Raw genomic sequence first — 12979 nt, 5'->3', positions numbered from 1 at the left:
AAGCTCTAGAGACCTTACGCAATGATGACGTCGCCAAGGTCGACGTCGTCGGGAGTCTAATGGAGCCGTCGACGTTCTGATCGCCGGCGTCGCATTTCGCGATACTTACGCAAGCAGTCATGCGTACGCCGCAGAGGCGGGAGTTTCAAGTTGGCGGGAGTTTGTAGTCACCATATTCGCAGCTCTTGTAACTGATTCGCATCGAAGATGGCAAAGCTACGAGATACCAGAGACTGTCTTTTGTTAAGTTTTGATCAAAACATCATAGACGATGAAGAATTCATTCTCCTTTATGAAATGAATTCTTCGAAAAACCCGGATTTCCCGTACTGGAAGTATGAGCCGTTTGACTTGGATTGTTTATCCGACGAAGAATGCAAAGCTGAATTTCGTTTTTGGAAAAACGATATTTATCTGCTGAAAGAAGTCATGCAATTACCTGATGAGATAATCTGCTATAACAGATTGGTTGTTAGTGGGGTCGAGGCACTTTGTATTTTGTTAAAACGATTTGCCTACCCTATTAGATACAGTGATATGTGCCCAAGATTTGCTAGACCTGTTCCACAGCTTAGTATGATTACATCAGAAGTGATGAATTTGGTGTACAACCATCACAGCTACCGCCTGACAAGCATGCAGCAGGACTGGCTTTCTCCTGCGAGTCTTCAGAACTATGCTGATGCGATTCATAATGCTGGGGCTCCCTACACCAACTGCTGGGGTTTTGTTGATGGAACAGTCAGGCCAGTTTGTAGACCTGGGACTTTACAAAGGATTTTATATAATGGGCACAAAAGAGTGCATGCAATAAAGTTTCAGTCAGTGGTTGCTCCAAATGGCCTGATAGCAAACTTGTTTGGTCCTGTTGAAGGGCGTCGCCATGATAGTGGTATGCTTCGTGATTCAAATCTCCTAACACAGTTACAGCTTTATTCTCATTCACCTCATGGAGACCCATTGTGTATTTATGGAGATCTGGGATATCCCTTGCGGCCACAACTACAAGCACCCTTTAGGGGATTGCACCTAACTCCACTTCAGCAGAATTTTAATACATCAATGAGTCAAGTTAGAACCAGCGTGGAATGGGTCTTCAGGGACATTATCAATTACTTTAGTTTTCTTGATTTTAAGAAAAACTTAAAAATTGGATTAAGTGCAGTGGGTAAAATGTACATTGTTTGTGCCCTTTTAACTAATGCTCGCACATGTTTATATTCTTCGACCACTGGCAGTTATTTCAACTTAGACCCTCCCTCATTACAAGATTATTTTTCATAATGAAATGTAAGTCACATAGCCAGGCTAGCCTAATTGATCCTTTCAAGCTGCAATACAGGTTTCAATACTTTAGGGCAAATTGAGACAATTACAAATCATTTAAGTTTGTACTTATATTTACTTGTCCAGTTAAACCTGTAGCAATTACCTATAATTGACTGTTACCTATATATAACACACAAAAAATCTTGTAAACAACCGTAAGTAACAACTGTAAGTCAGATGGCCTGACATTAGTTTTGTGAGCTTAGTACTTCAGCCAGTCAGTGCTAAATGAAAGGCAACGAGTCAAACCCTGTATAGAGTTTCAGCTTGTATATTTCGAACTAGCTCTGGATTTTGGTTATATTTTAAATTATTCAAGAAATCATAAGTTAATGTTACATTTTAAACATCCTTCACTCTTGATATCATTTTATTTAGCAGATAAAAAAATATTTTGCAGTATTTTACTAGATTGCAGTTCCAAAACAGACAAACTACAAGTCACAGTGGCTGTGTGGTTTTTGGTGAAAGTATGTCATTATACAGAAAAAGTTAAAATAATGGTACAAATTTTGACATTTTGTTCTGAGACAAAAACAAACTATTGTATAACCTTTGCAAACTTCATGTATTACAGAAATAAAAGTTGCAGAAGTCCTCTCATGTATGGTAGCTGTGCACATGTTTTGTCAAGGGTTGCACTATCTTGACTAAATTGCAGTCATGGGATTACAAAATTGCCTGTTGGGGGGTGAGTGATTTCTACAGATCACAAAAACCACAGCCTTGAAAATTGTAAAATAAATTAAAAATTTCTGAAATCTTCAACCCCCCTCAAACACAAACTTGAATTGACATGGCTTATTGTCACTGCTAAAAATATAATTTTATTGATGAATCCTTCCTTACAAAGTTCTTGTAAACAATTACTTAAAGTAGCAACACACATCAAAGAATCAAATTCTGATAAATGCTTATAACAACAACACTGCTTACAAAAGAGTGATAAGCATTGACTCTGGTTAACAACAACTACATTAGTTTAAGTTATAAAGTACATCAAAGTTCCATAACTCAAGCCTTGCCCTAAAAGGTAGGCTTCAAAATGAACAGGTTACATGAAACATTTCAAAATACCTAAGCCAGGAACTTAGTTCTTAGACATCTTCTCCAGCAGAGTAAATAAAAGTTGTGACTGTTGCTGCTGCATTTGTTGTTGCTGTTGTGCTTGTTTCATCTGCATCTGCTGGTATTGCTGTTGTTGTTGCATCAGCTGCTGCTGTAAGCTAAGCTGCTGTGCTTGAAAATGCTCAAACATTTTCTCCATATTCTGAGAGGTTGAATTTTGCTTCCGAATGGCTTCAAGCTGCATTTCTTTTTGATATTCCATGTCTTGCCGTTTAAGCTGCATCTCTTCCTTCCTCAATTCGAATTCTTTTTCTGCTTTGGTTTGCAGGTACATCATGGTTTCAGTTCCACTTTTTCGTGGCTTTTTCTTTGAGGTCAAGCAATCATCTTTTTCTTCCCCATGCCGTTTTTGCGTTTGTCCCAGGGATTCCAATGCTTTCTGGCGAACTTCCTCTGCCTTTTTTCGATCAAGTAATTCCTTGCCCTGCTTTTCTTTTGTTTCTTTATCATGGCTGCTTAAAGCCTCCTCTGTTTCCTCGAGTATGTTTTCAAGGAGTTTATCTAGTTCGGTCTCATCTGTAGTCGAGCCGCTCTCACTCTCTTGTGCTCTCATCTTTTTCTTGTGCTTATCTAACAGCAATCTGTATCTATCTCTCACCGATTTCTGATTCACTGTGAAAGATATTTCTTCAACAGCACATAAATCATTGGCAATACTAGTCCAAGCATTTCCACTGTGAGTACTCCCCGATTTAAACTGGCACGTCGTGCATCTCGGACCACTTCATCGCACCACTACAAAAAGAACACAAAAAGATGTTGATAGCATGTACTCTTGTTTTACTGGTGCCCAAGAGAACCGATACAAAAGACAAAATAATATAGTCAGCTTCCTTTACAAGGCGGTCTTTCAACTCAACATTCACTGTAAATACATACATGTTTATGGTCAAATGACGGGAATTTTTGCGAAGTTCCACTTGAGAAATCCTTAATTACTCAAAAAGCATTATGCCATCAGAAAGCTCACCTTTTCTTAGCAGTTTGAGCGTCTTTTCCTTGCTTGCCTTCCGCTGCCATGTTTTCCTCTGCGACGACTTCAAACCCGCCAGTTTCGCGACGGCGTGTGTTGGCGACGTCTTAGAATAATTAGGTAAAATATGCACGCATGCGCGTTACGCCTAAATTAAGTCACGCACGACGTCGACATTGGCGACGTCGTCATTGCGTAAGGTCCCTTCTGTTGCTATCTGCCGTTGGCTTGCACCTGTGTGTGCTAAGTCTAGTACTCTTTCTCTTATGACATCAGGGTACACTCTTCCAGAGTCGTAACAACCGCCTTGTCGATTTATGCGAAGTTGAACGTTCGCTGGAGAAAAAAAATGACAAGTCAAGTTATTTACTTTCGCTTTTCGATAAAAATGAGACTACTCTCAGACCATACGGCTGCGTATCAAAAGTCAATGTAATTATGATTAAACTCGGTGTTAGCTTGTAATGGAACCTAGCGCTGGGAACTTAACTTACGAAGGTTATAATTTCTATCCATCCAAGGGCTTGTTTACATCTTGTGTAGAATGGTGGAAATGCGACTTCAAACTTAAACTGACTGCACGAAATCAAAGTCACGTCAGTAGTGGACGGGAAGAACATTTCGCGCCACGACGTGACGTGGCAAAGTTGAACGGCGTATTACTTTTTCTTGTAGTTTCACTAAGGAGTTTGTATGTTTTTCCTCAGGCCGAGAACCTGATTAAGCGATGTATAAAAAGATTAATTGAACCGCAACCCAGACTATACTAAAATAAACAGTGCAAAAACAGAAGCAATTCAAAATACAAGAAAGTTGAGAAAAACGAAAACGATGGAAATGAGTTTGATTTTCGATAAAACGTGTATAGAATTTTACATGTACTTTGTTTACAACAGCAGACCTGTGTAAATAAACGATGGAATTGCAAACACGGAGACTAAAATGAACAAAACAAGACTATCGTGTTCTTGAAATAATAACTTTACTTTTACTGCGGAGCGTAAATATCTACCAAACACAACTATTACATGTAAAATTGAAATCCTACACTAACTGTGCAAACGATAAAATGAAGTTCAAGAACAAACACTGGTAACGCAAGAAGCAAATTACACCTTGTTGATATTAAAACATGACAAACGGTCGCAATCCTCATTCCATGTTCAATTGTATTTCTAAATTCAACCGAAAAAACAATTATTTTGTTCATAAACTGTACTGATGTGAGTCGTAAACTCGAAGTTCCTTCACTTCACAAGAATGTAGAAAACGTAACATGTAATATATAGATTTAGGCAAGCCTAAAAGCGGAGCTCCCAGTTATTTCCCCTTAATAATTTTTTAGGTTGTTTTTTATTCATGTTATTTTCTTTATATACGATACGTATCCCTTTTCACCATGAACAACAGCACCAAATAAGAGTTAAAAAATCGATCAATCAAAAATATCATTAGTAGTCTATGCATAACCTTGGTTCTAAAGATACACTCGCAACTCTCAAAGTTAAACAAGAACAAAGAAAGGGTTGCTCTAGAACATATCCATACCCCCATCATAACTGGTATGTTACAGCTGTACATAACACAACTGGAACGTTTTGCATGTAGCTTCCCCCCTCCCCCAAATGGGGGCCCTATACGATGGAATGGTGACAATGACAGTCTTATTATTGCCTAAGGGACCGGTCATTATTTATGTAGAGGGGGGAGGGGGAGGGAAAAAATATGTTGGAAAGATCAAAATTTCGGTAAGGCCCCCCCCCCTCCAGGCCATGTAAGTAGCAAGTGACCCCTGCTTCTTTATTATATTTACGTGATGACCCCCCCCCCCTTCACCTCATATCTCCCTTTATATGCCTTAAGTAATTATTAAATGCATGTTACATACAATCTTAATTGCACACTTGTTCTGGATACTCTTTCAGCAATAGGGCAAATTTTGGATGAGTTATGTGTATAGCAAAAATACCTCAATTATTAACTCCTTAACTTTGGAAGTGATAGTTTTTACAAATTATGCTCTCATGGTGAACACAAATGTAATATCGGTAACCATGCAAAATATAATTCTTTTCCAATGATTTTCCTTAAGTGTAAAAGAACTACTTTCTTGTTGTTATATCATGTGTTATTACTTCTTGGGCTATTGCAGTGATAATCATTTTGTAAAAAGAAATAATTGCAGTCAAACCAGATATTAAAGCAGATAGGTCTGGATTCTTTATTTAACTAAAACTTGAGATAACAATGGAGTTTAGAGTGCAAACAGTATTTCTGTAAAATACAAATCACTAAAGTTGTACATAATAGTGGAGTTTAAACAAAAGAAAACAATAGAAATTATAGCATAAAATTGTACAATTTAGCTTCACTGTTTCACTTATAGTGTTTGCACTCTTCTATTTAACTGTTTTACCCAACTCAAACTGCTGATCCCCCTAAATCTTTATAAAATATTTTAGCCCCCCCCCCCCCTCTTGCCACTCTGAAATAGCCTTGACCCCCCCCCCCCCCTCTACATAAATAATGACTGGTCCCTAACACCAAAAATAACAGCTTCCTGCTAGCAAACTCAGTAAAAGGTAGTGGCAAGCAAAATATTGACATTCCAGATGTCATTCTGCCGAATAGGGTCCCCAAAACGATAACACCTTTTTCCTTTACGAGTCCCTTTGCCCTTAGCTTTATTACATGTAAACTTAGCAAAAATTCTGGAGAGGCATAAATACTGTTTGTTACATGTAGTTCTAAACTCAGGTATAGATTGCTTGGCAAAAATTTTACCATGCCATTTTACCATTTTACCAGGCATTAAGAGATTGATGAAATGTGTATCTCATTATCATAATTATTGTTCTTTGCAGTGTGGGCACTGGGAATTAAATGTTTAGGTAGCATGATGATTTTTTTATGTACATGATTGTACCTTATCTGGCTTTATTTCATCAACTTTAAAATTACACCTGTCCTTATAAATAAATTGTATTCTACAGACAGTACATTTGTACATGCAATGAAGAATAAAATATAATAATCTGATTGTTCATTTATCTCTTTCTGTGTCTGCAACTCTGTGGAAATTCTGCTACCCGTGTTAACCCTGAAAAAGGCAAAAAAGACATAAGATTTGTTGATGATCATTGGCATCAAATGAATGTTTATAATTTTAAATTAGCTTAAATTGTTCAGAACACTCTGCAGATGCATAAAAAAGAGATATATTTTTCCAATTTTTGCCTGGGCCAGGGACTGTGTTGGGGGATATGTTCAGAAACAAAAAAATCCTTTGACCTACTGAAAGCATAAATAGTGCTATCAAAAAGACCTGGCATATAACTAAGCTTTGGTGGGTGTTTTGGGGTCAATCACTGGCTAAAATTCATGATTTCCCTATTAAATGAGGTGTCTTAAGACTCTTACATGTATATTGCTCTCTGACAGGTGCTGTTGAAAGCACTGTGATTAATTCCACGAAAGCTTACATATTCTCCCCTTTCTTAGTGATGTAGCTAAGAAAACACTACGCTGGCTCATCAACAAGCCCAACTGTGAAATTTCAGCTGAGTTAAAATTCTATTTCTTTATTCGCCTAGTACCACAACAAGACAATTTATGTTAGGTTAGGGCTTAAGCTTACATGTAGATATTAAGATTAGCTGTTAACAAGCGGAATTTGAACAGGTCAATTTGCACTTCTCCCACAAAATAATTACAAGTATTTCAGTAATTTGTCGGGTCAGGTAGCAGATCTTGTTGGGTTTTTTTTGCCCTCCTACCCCTCCCCCCATCCCCTCTTTTCTTGAACAATGAAAACATTACATTTTGTATGTATATTTACATGTGCGGTTACATGTAAATTGTGTATATTAAATTCCAAAATAGGAACCATGATTTTAAGGAAACATAAACTTACCAAGCAGTTAAAACACTTATCATTTTTCAAACCCCAAAATTTTACACTTAAAAAACAAGTTTCATGCTCTAATGTAGATTCACATAAACTAAACTCTGTCATAGAGCATTTAGAGAAACAAAGGTATAAACTGACACTAATGTAATGCTTACCTTCATCATCACAGACATTAACTGCACCCCTTGAATTCCTGTTTTCCCTCACTAAAAACAAAATGTACACAATATCAAAAACCCATAAAAGGTATGGAAATCCTAATATAGCAAGTTTTAGAAATGAAACAGATTTGCTTATATGAAATTAATGATAAACTCAAACTGCCTCTTACAACCTCCATAAATACCGGTCACTCAATTAACCTCGCAAACCTTGATGTACATTTGAATGTAAATGTATTTTAAATTTGCTTTAAATGATATTTTCCTCATTGCAGACAGGCACATTTTAAACTTTTTTTTTATTTCAGGATCGAAAACTAACCTGCTACTCTTGTAGAAAAAATAATTCAGGCAAAAATATCTGATTAGTCACTGCTTTAGGCTGGAAAACTTTGAAAGGATTAAAAAATTGTACCAGTCACAACCATCAAGATAGCAATGCTAATAGCCACAATTCCCCTCTGGTTGTCCGGGGCAAGTAGATTTTCCTGTCAAGCAATTAATTTTTCATGCCTGCTTGCATAATGGGTAAAGGCCCAGGCATATCATGATCATCTGACTACAAGTTAATTATACAGTCACAAGTTTGCTAATACATAGTGTCACATGCACTGTCCTAGGCCAACAAAATTTGAGAGCTGCTTGTTGACCACAGGGCAAACTCGAATTTTTTTCCAAGTCCTTATCCTATATTATAACTGATCAATTTGGTTGTTATAACATAAAAAAGTTCATGATCTTACACATAACATATTAGTGCTTTTTTCTCTATTGTAATTTACAAGAATCCAGGCGTAGTCAATCGATAGAAATTGATATCTCAAATCTGTCGATACAATCGATATCTATTGATATGAATCACAAATTGATAATCGGTAATCGATAACAATAGAACTCACAGAAAAAAATATTATCGATTGTTATTGATTGAGAAAATCGATGAAAATCGATACTACCGAAACAGGTAGAGCGCAAATTCAAAAACATGCGTAACGGTTGTTTTCGGCGACAAACGGCAACGATCTGCGTCACGTGGCTTTGCTTGTCAAATGAAAAAGGTAAACGCACATGGTTACATTCCTTTGCGTTCTGACTTCGTTGTTTGTGCCAAAAACAACCATTACGAATGTTTTGGAATTCGCGCTATACCTGTTTCGGTAGTATGTGGTCCTCGGGCCGCCATCAGCAATAATCATGTCGATTATACTGCCTCTTAGGCTGTCATCGATTGGTTTTCCTGATATAAATGTCCTGCCTTTGCTGTTTACAGAGAACACCATCATCGAAAGCTTCATTAAATGTTGAATGAAACGTTCAGGAATGTGACTGTGTATGTTGTGGTTTAATTTTGTTTTTGGTTTAAAATTTTTCAAACCAGTTTGGTTTTTATTTTTCATTGTCTCCTATTCATTATCATAATCTGAAACAAAGGGAAATAAAAATCAAACTGGTTTGAAAAATTTTAAACCAAAGATAAAATTAAACCACAACATGTACGTTCACCTTTTTTCATTTGACAAGCACAGCCACGTGACACAGATCGTTGCCGTTTGGCGCCAAAAACAACCGTTACGAATGTTTTTGAATTCGCGTTCTACCTGTTTTGGTAGTAGCAATCGACAGTAATCAATAACAATCACTTATACCAAGGAGCCCCTGGAGGTGTAAATGTATATTCATTTTAAGGTGATTCCCTAGTATTACATTGCGCATCCTTGCTTACTGCGCAGAATTTTACGCGTAATAAGCACGCGCAGATAAACAAAATGGTGGCTTTTTTCTATGCGGCTTGGCTCGCGCGAGAGAGAAATCATCATTTTCTCGTAAACGAGTTCGGTGACCTAGATCATTTTTTCTGTTAGTTCGAAAGTAGCGATCAAATTCTTTCTATAAAAAAAAAAACAGATCAATTTCTATGGCAGAATAATACATTATCACCGAAAAGATGCACTTTCAGCAGTATTCGCAAAAAAAATATAAAGGAAATATAAGGAATTATATGGTAAATACAAGGTCTTCCTGCTCCTAAACGAATACGGTGACCCCCCTTTTTTAATTCAAAATTTAACTTCCCTTAAGGTAAACAAACAACTGGCAAAGTTTAGTTGGAAATCTATGAGCAGTTCTATTTCTAGGGAATTACCTTAAAGATATTAGATGGCGTTAGTATTAAGTAAAACAATACAAAGATTGATATTGATTGCTATGGTTGTTATCGATTATTGGTTTATCGATTGTCTATGCCTGGAAAAATATGAATAAAATTATCAATTTATTCCCAGAACGGCTGTTATCAGATTACATGTATAAATACAAAACTTTCACAAAACATTTTCACTCACTAAAATAAGGAAAACTAAGCAAAGTTCTGAGTAAAAAATAGTATAGGTCATTGAGAAAGCTATATTTCGCTAAGGCTAAACAATGTCCCCTATTGTGTCTGACTCGAACACATTCTTACAAATTTGCAAATACACTTGTAAATTTTGATCTTGTAGTGTAACCGGAAATTTGCTGCGTGCTGTCTTCCTCCTACTTCGGTGATTCAATTACAGGATAAACAAATTTATCGCAGTAGAAGCTGTCTGCTTTGAATACAACTCGTGTTTAAGACAAAACGAATTTCAATAAGGTTGTATGCCCTTGTTCTGACATACAGGTTACACGAACGAGTGCTATTAGATGGAAAGCTTGTTATCTAAATAACAAAAACTTTTCTAATCTGTTAAAAAAGGAACATCAATAATAAGCTTAGCTTACCTTGTTTTCGTAACGGGATTTTGTCTTTGATCGTCTTTGCTTTAAACTCAACAAGTAGCTTGGAAGATTTACGTCCATTTCGATCGCTCACAATCTGTTTTCTTTGGCTGCTATCCCGGGATAAACGAGGAATACATCCAGAAATAATTTATCGGTAATAAACTGTCGTGTGCTTTATAATCGCGGATCCCTCTCGGTGAACTCATTCGTACGCTTGGTAAATCGGCATGTTGTGAGTTTGTTTCCTGACTTTTAACTCTGAACCATATTCAAAATTCTGCTGTTATTAAACCTTGCCGTTTCACGAAAGTTTAGGTAGAAACCAGAATGGCCATAAGTTCAAATAATAGTTCAAATAAGCGTATCATGAAATTTTATTTAGCCGTGCGAACAGCAACCAGCGGACCTCCCCAATTTCACTTCCCGCTTCATGTAATTCCACACAGAAAAGTATTTGTGCCCGCGATTCAATGGTAAAATGTCACTTGATCAGCGGTCAACTTTAAAAAAACATTCAACCTCGATGTGTTCTACATCTGAGCCCGCGATATGATCATGTGATACTGGTCAGCGGAAACCTTGTTTTGACAGCTGTCAATTTGACATAACAAAGACGTCCAACCATGTCTATTAGTAATGATTTTTCCCGCCAAAAGACGCGGGTTGCCACCGGAGCCTAGCTCGTTCCCAGGCCTAATCCGTGCGTACGTACTATCGGTCGACGTACGCGACAACCAAAATTTCTCGGTTCGATAGGATACCATTTGCCTGCCTATGGGGCTCCGCACAAGGCGCCTTCGGCGCCTTTTGAGCTCCGCTACTAGGAATTTGCATATAAACATAACAACTCGAGTCCATTACAAAACATAATTCACGGGAGAAAGGAACCTCCTGTGGAATTCTGAAAGGAAGGTACACCACCAACAAAGTACCTTTGAGTGGGCAAATAAGAGGAAACTTTGGCGTGATAATATTGCTCTATTATCAACGGTAGTTGCCAATCACCTTCTTCGGGTTTCCATTTTGGGACTTCATTTCGCAGCGCTCGTTGCAACACCAGTAAATCCTTGTCTAGTTTCAAACGATCTGTGTATTTAGGCAAATTCTGCAAGCGCAGACGATTACGCATAACCGAGAAAAAACTCGACTTGGATTTTTCTCTCGCTGCCGTAAAGTTTTCTAATTCACCCTTGTGCTTTTCATGTTGCTTCTGAAGATCTTTGAGTTCTGCCTGCAATGCTGATATTTTGTTTTTTATCTCCGGATGTTTTTCTCGGATTTTGCAGTTGCTGCTACTCTCACAAGGCGCTGCTTTACAAGTTGTTTTGGTATGGCCAGATTGATGACATCTGTTGCAAATCCGACCGCGTATGGCTGCTAAAGGAGTAAGTTTTTCTTGCTCACTCTTCAGTTTTTGTAACTCATACACGGCGCTGCTGATTTGCACCTCAAGAACGAGTAAATTTTCTTTCATTTCATTTGCCTTCTTATCTAGCGGCTTATTCTCCTGACCGTTAGCGCTCGTTGATGGCCCCGCGGTGCTCTCAGCACATGGCGTCGTTGACAACATATTCGAGTTTAAACCAGCAGCGCTGTTGAACCGCGTACAAAGTTCCACAGGTCTCAACGGCGTTCTTCTATTTTCCGGGTCGAATAGCGCCTTTATTTCGCTTTCTAAGATCCGTTTTTCTGCCAGCAAAAGTTTCTCGGGCGAAGGGAAAAACGCATCTACGTCCCCAGGACGAAGGTATCGAAGCGACTCCAAAGTGCTAAATCCACGTCTTTCAAACTGCTCGCTACATTTCTCCAATTTTAATCCTCCCGGAAGGTTCTGTAGCCATTTAAATACTTCGCTCATCTTAAATCGCTTGCAGGTTTACGCAAGCAGAAAACTTCGCTAAGATTCGATAACTCAAACAGTGTCAATTTACTGAAAATTGTACATGTTTTCGTAAACACGAACTTTGCAAGGAGGCGTGGCCATCAATCATAATCGTGCAACCTGATATGGCTAACTTGTGAAAAAGTTTGTTGGGTGGCCACGGTAAGGCGCGTCGCACTGTAACTGCAGAATTATTCGGCTAAGGGTTGTGTACTGAGAACATGACCACAGGTAGTTTGTAGTGGTGAATACGTAGAATATATATCAAACGAAGGGCTGAAAATGGACAAGACACTTTTTATTAGAGTATGTATTATATCTTGTATAAATGAGTCAAGTTATTGTTGCTTCTACCAGAGATAAATAAAGGCGAATAAGTGTGCAGTGACAACCTGTGTTTCAGTTATTGTTATCTATATATGAACACTAAACACCTGGGTCGAGTTGTTTAAAAGATGGATAGCGCTATTCAGCGGATGAATCTCTATTTCGTGGTATGTTTTGTTATTAACCCCTATCCACTGGACAGCGATTTATCCAGTAGATAGCGTTATCCACCCTTTTAATAACCGGGCTCTGGATGTTGCCATGTCTTTGTAGTAGCGAATCACTACTAATCTTTTAACACAACTGTTTCTTAGGGATTATGGGGGTATGGGACTGGGTAAAGGAGCTGACTACTTCCGTTAGTAAAACAATGCCCCCACCCTCACATTGTTTATTAGAATCCCGCTTGTGTTTGAAAATGATTATTTTAAAAATCAAGACATGCCGCCGTACAATTTGGCCTCTTCAGCACATCTCAGCACAGGTAGCGTGGTCGAGTTGTTTAGGGC

General features: G+C 38.0%; 3 protein-coding genes across 5 annotated transcripts in view; 2 read left to right on the top strand and 1 right to left on the bottom strand.

Moving 5' to 3' along the window:
* LOC144650580 (NLR family CARD domain-containing protein 4-like) overlaps positions 1-12979 on the top strand; it is a 220886-nt gene that overhangs the window by 61896 nt on the left and 146011 nt on the right. The window lies entirely within an intron of this gene.
* On the top strand, positions 10-1531 carry LOC144650619 (uncharacterized). Its single transcript, XM_078510343.1, has one exon. It carries the CDS (start codon positions 208-210, stop codon positions 1282-1284), a length of 1077 nt encoding a protein of 358 aa, XP_078366469.1. The 5' UTR covers positions 10-207; the 3' UTR covers positions 1285-1531.
* LOC144650626 (uncharacterized) overlaps positions 10262-12979 on the bottom strand; it is a 72438-nt gene continuing 69720 nt past the window's right edge. Inside the window, exon 2 of the mRNA XM_078510350.1 lies at positions 10262-12437. Coding sequence (XP_078366476.1) covers positions 11133-12119 — 987 coding nt within the window. The 5' untranslated portion in view covers positions 12120-12437 and the 3' untranslated portion in view covers positions 10262-11132. The remainder of the gene's footprint in view (positions 12438-12979) is intronic.

The sequence above is a fragment of the Oculina patagonica genome, chromosome 4 (assembly GCF_052425735.1).
Source record: "Oculina patagonica isolate OP01 chromosome 4, crgOcupat, whole genome shotgun sequence".
NCBI classification, from domain to species: Eukaryota; Metazoa; Cnidaria; class Anthozoa; order Scleractinia; family Oculinidae; genus Oculina; species Oculina patagonica.
The sequence above is the reverse complement of the archived record's forward strand: the minus strand, read 5'-3'. Positions and strand labels throughout refer to the sequence as shown.

Bases quoted from the DNA above. Each gene is read 5' to 3' on its own strand.
- LOC144650619 (XM_078510343.1), top strand. From the start codon at position 208: ATGGCAAAGCTACGAGATACCAGAGACTGTCTTTTGTTAAGTTTTGAT.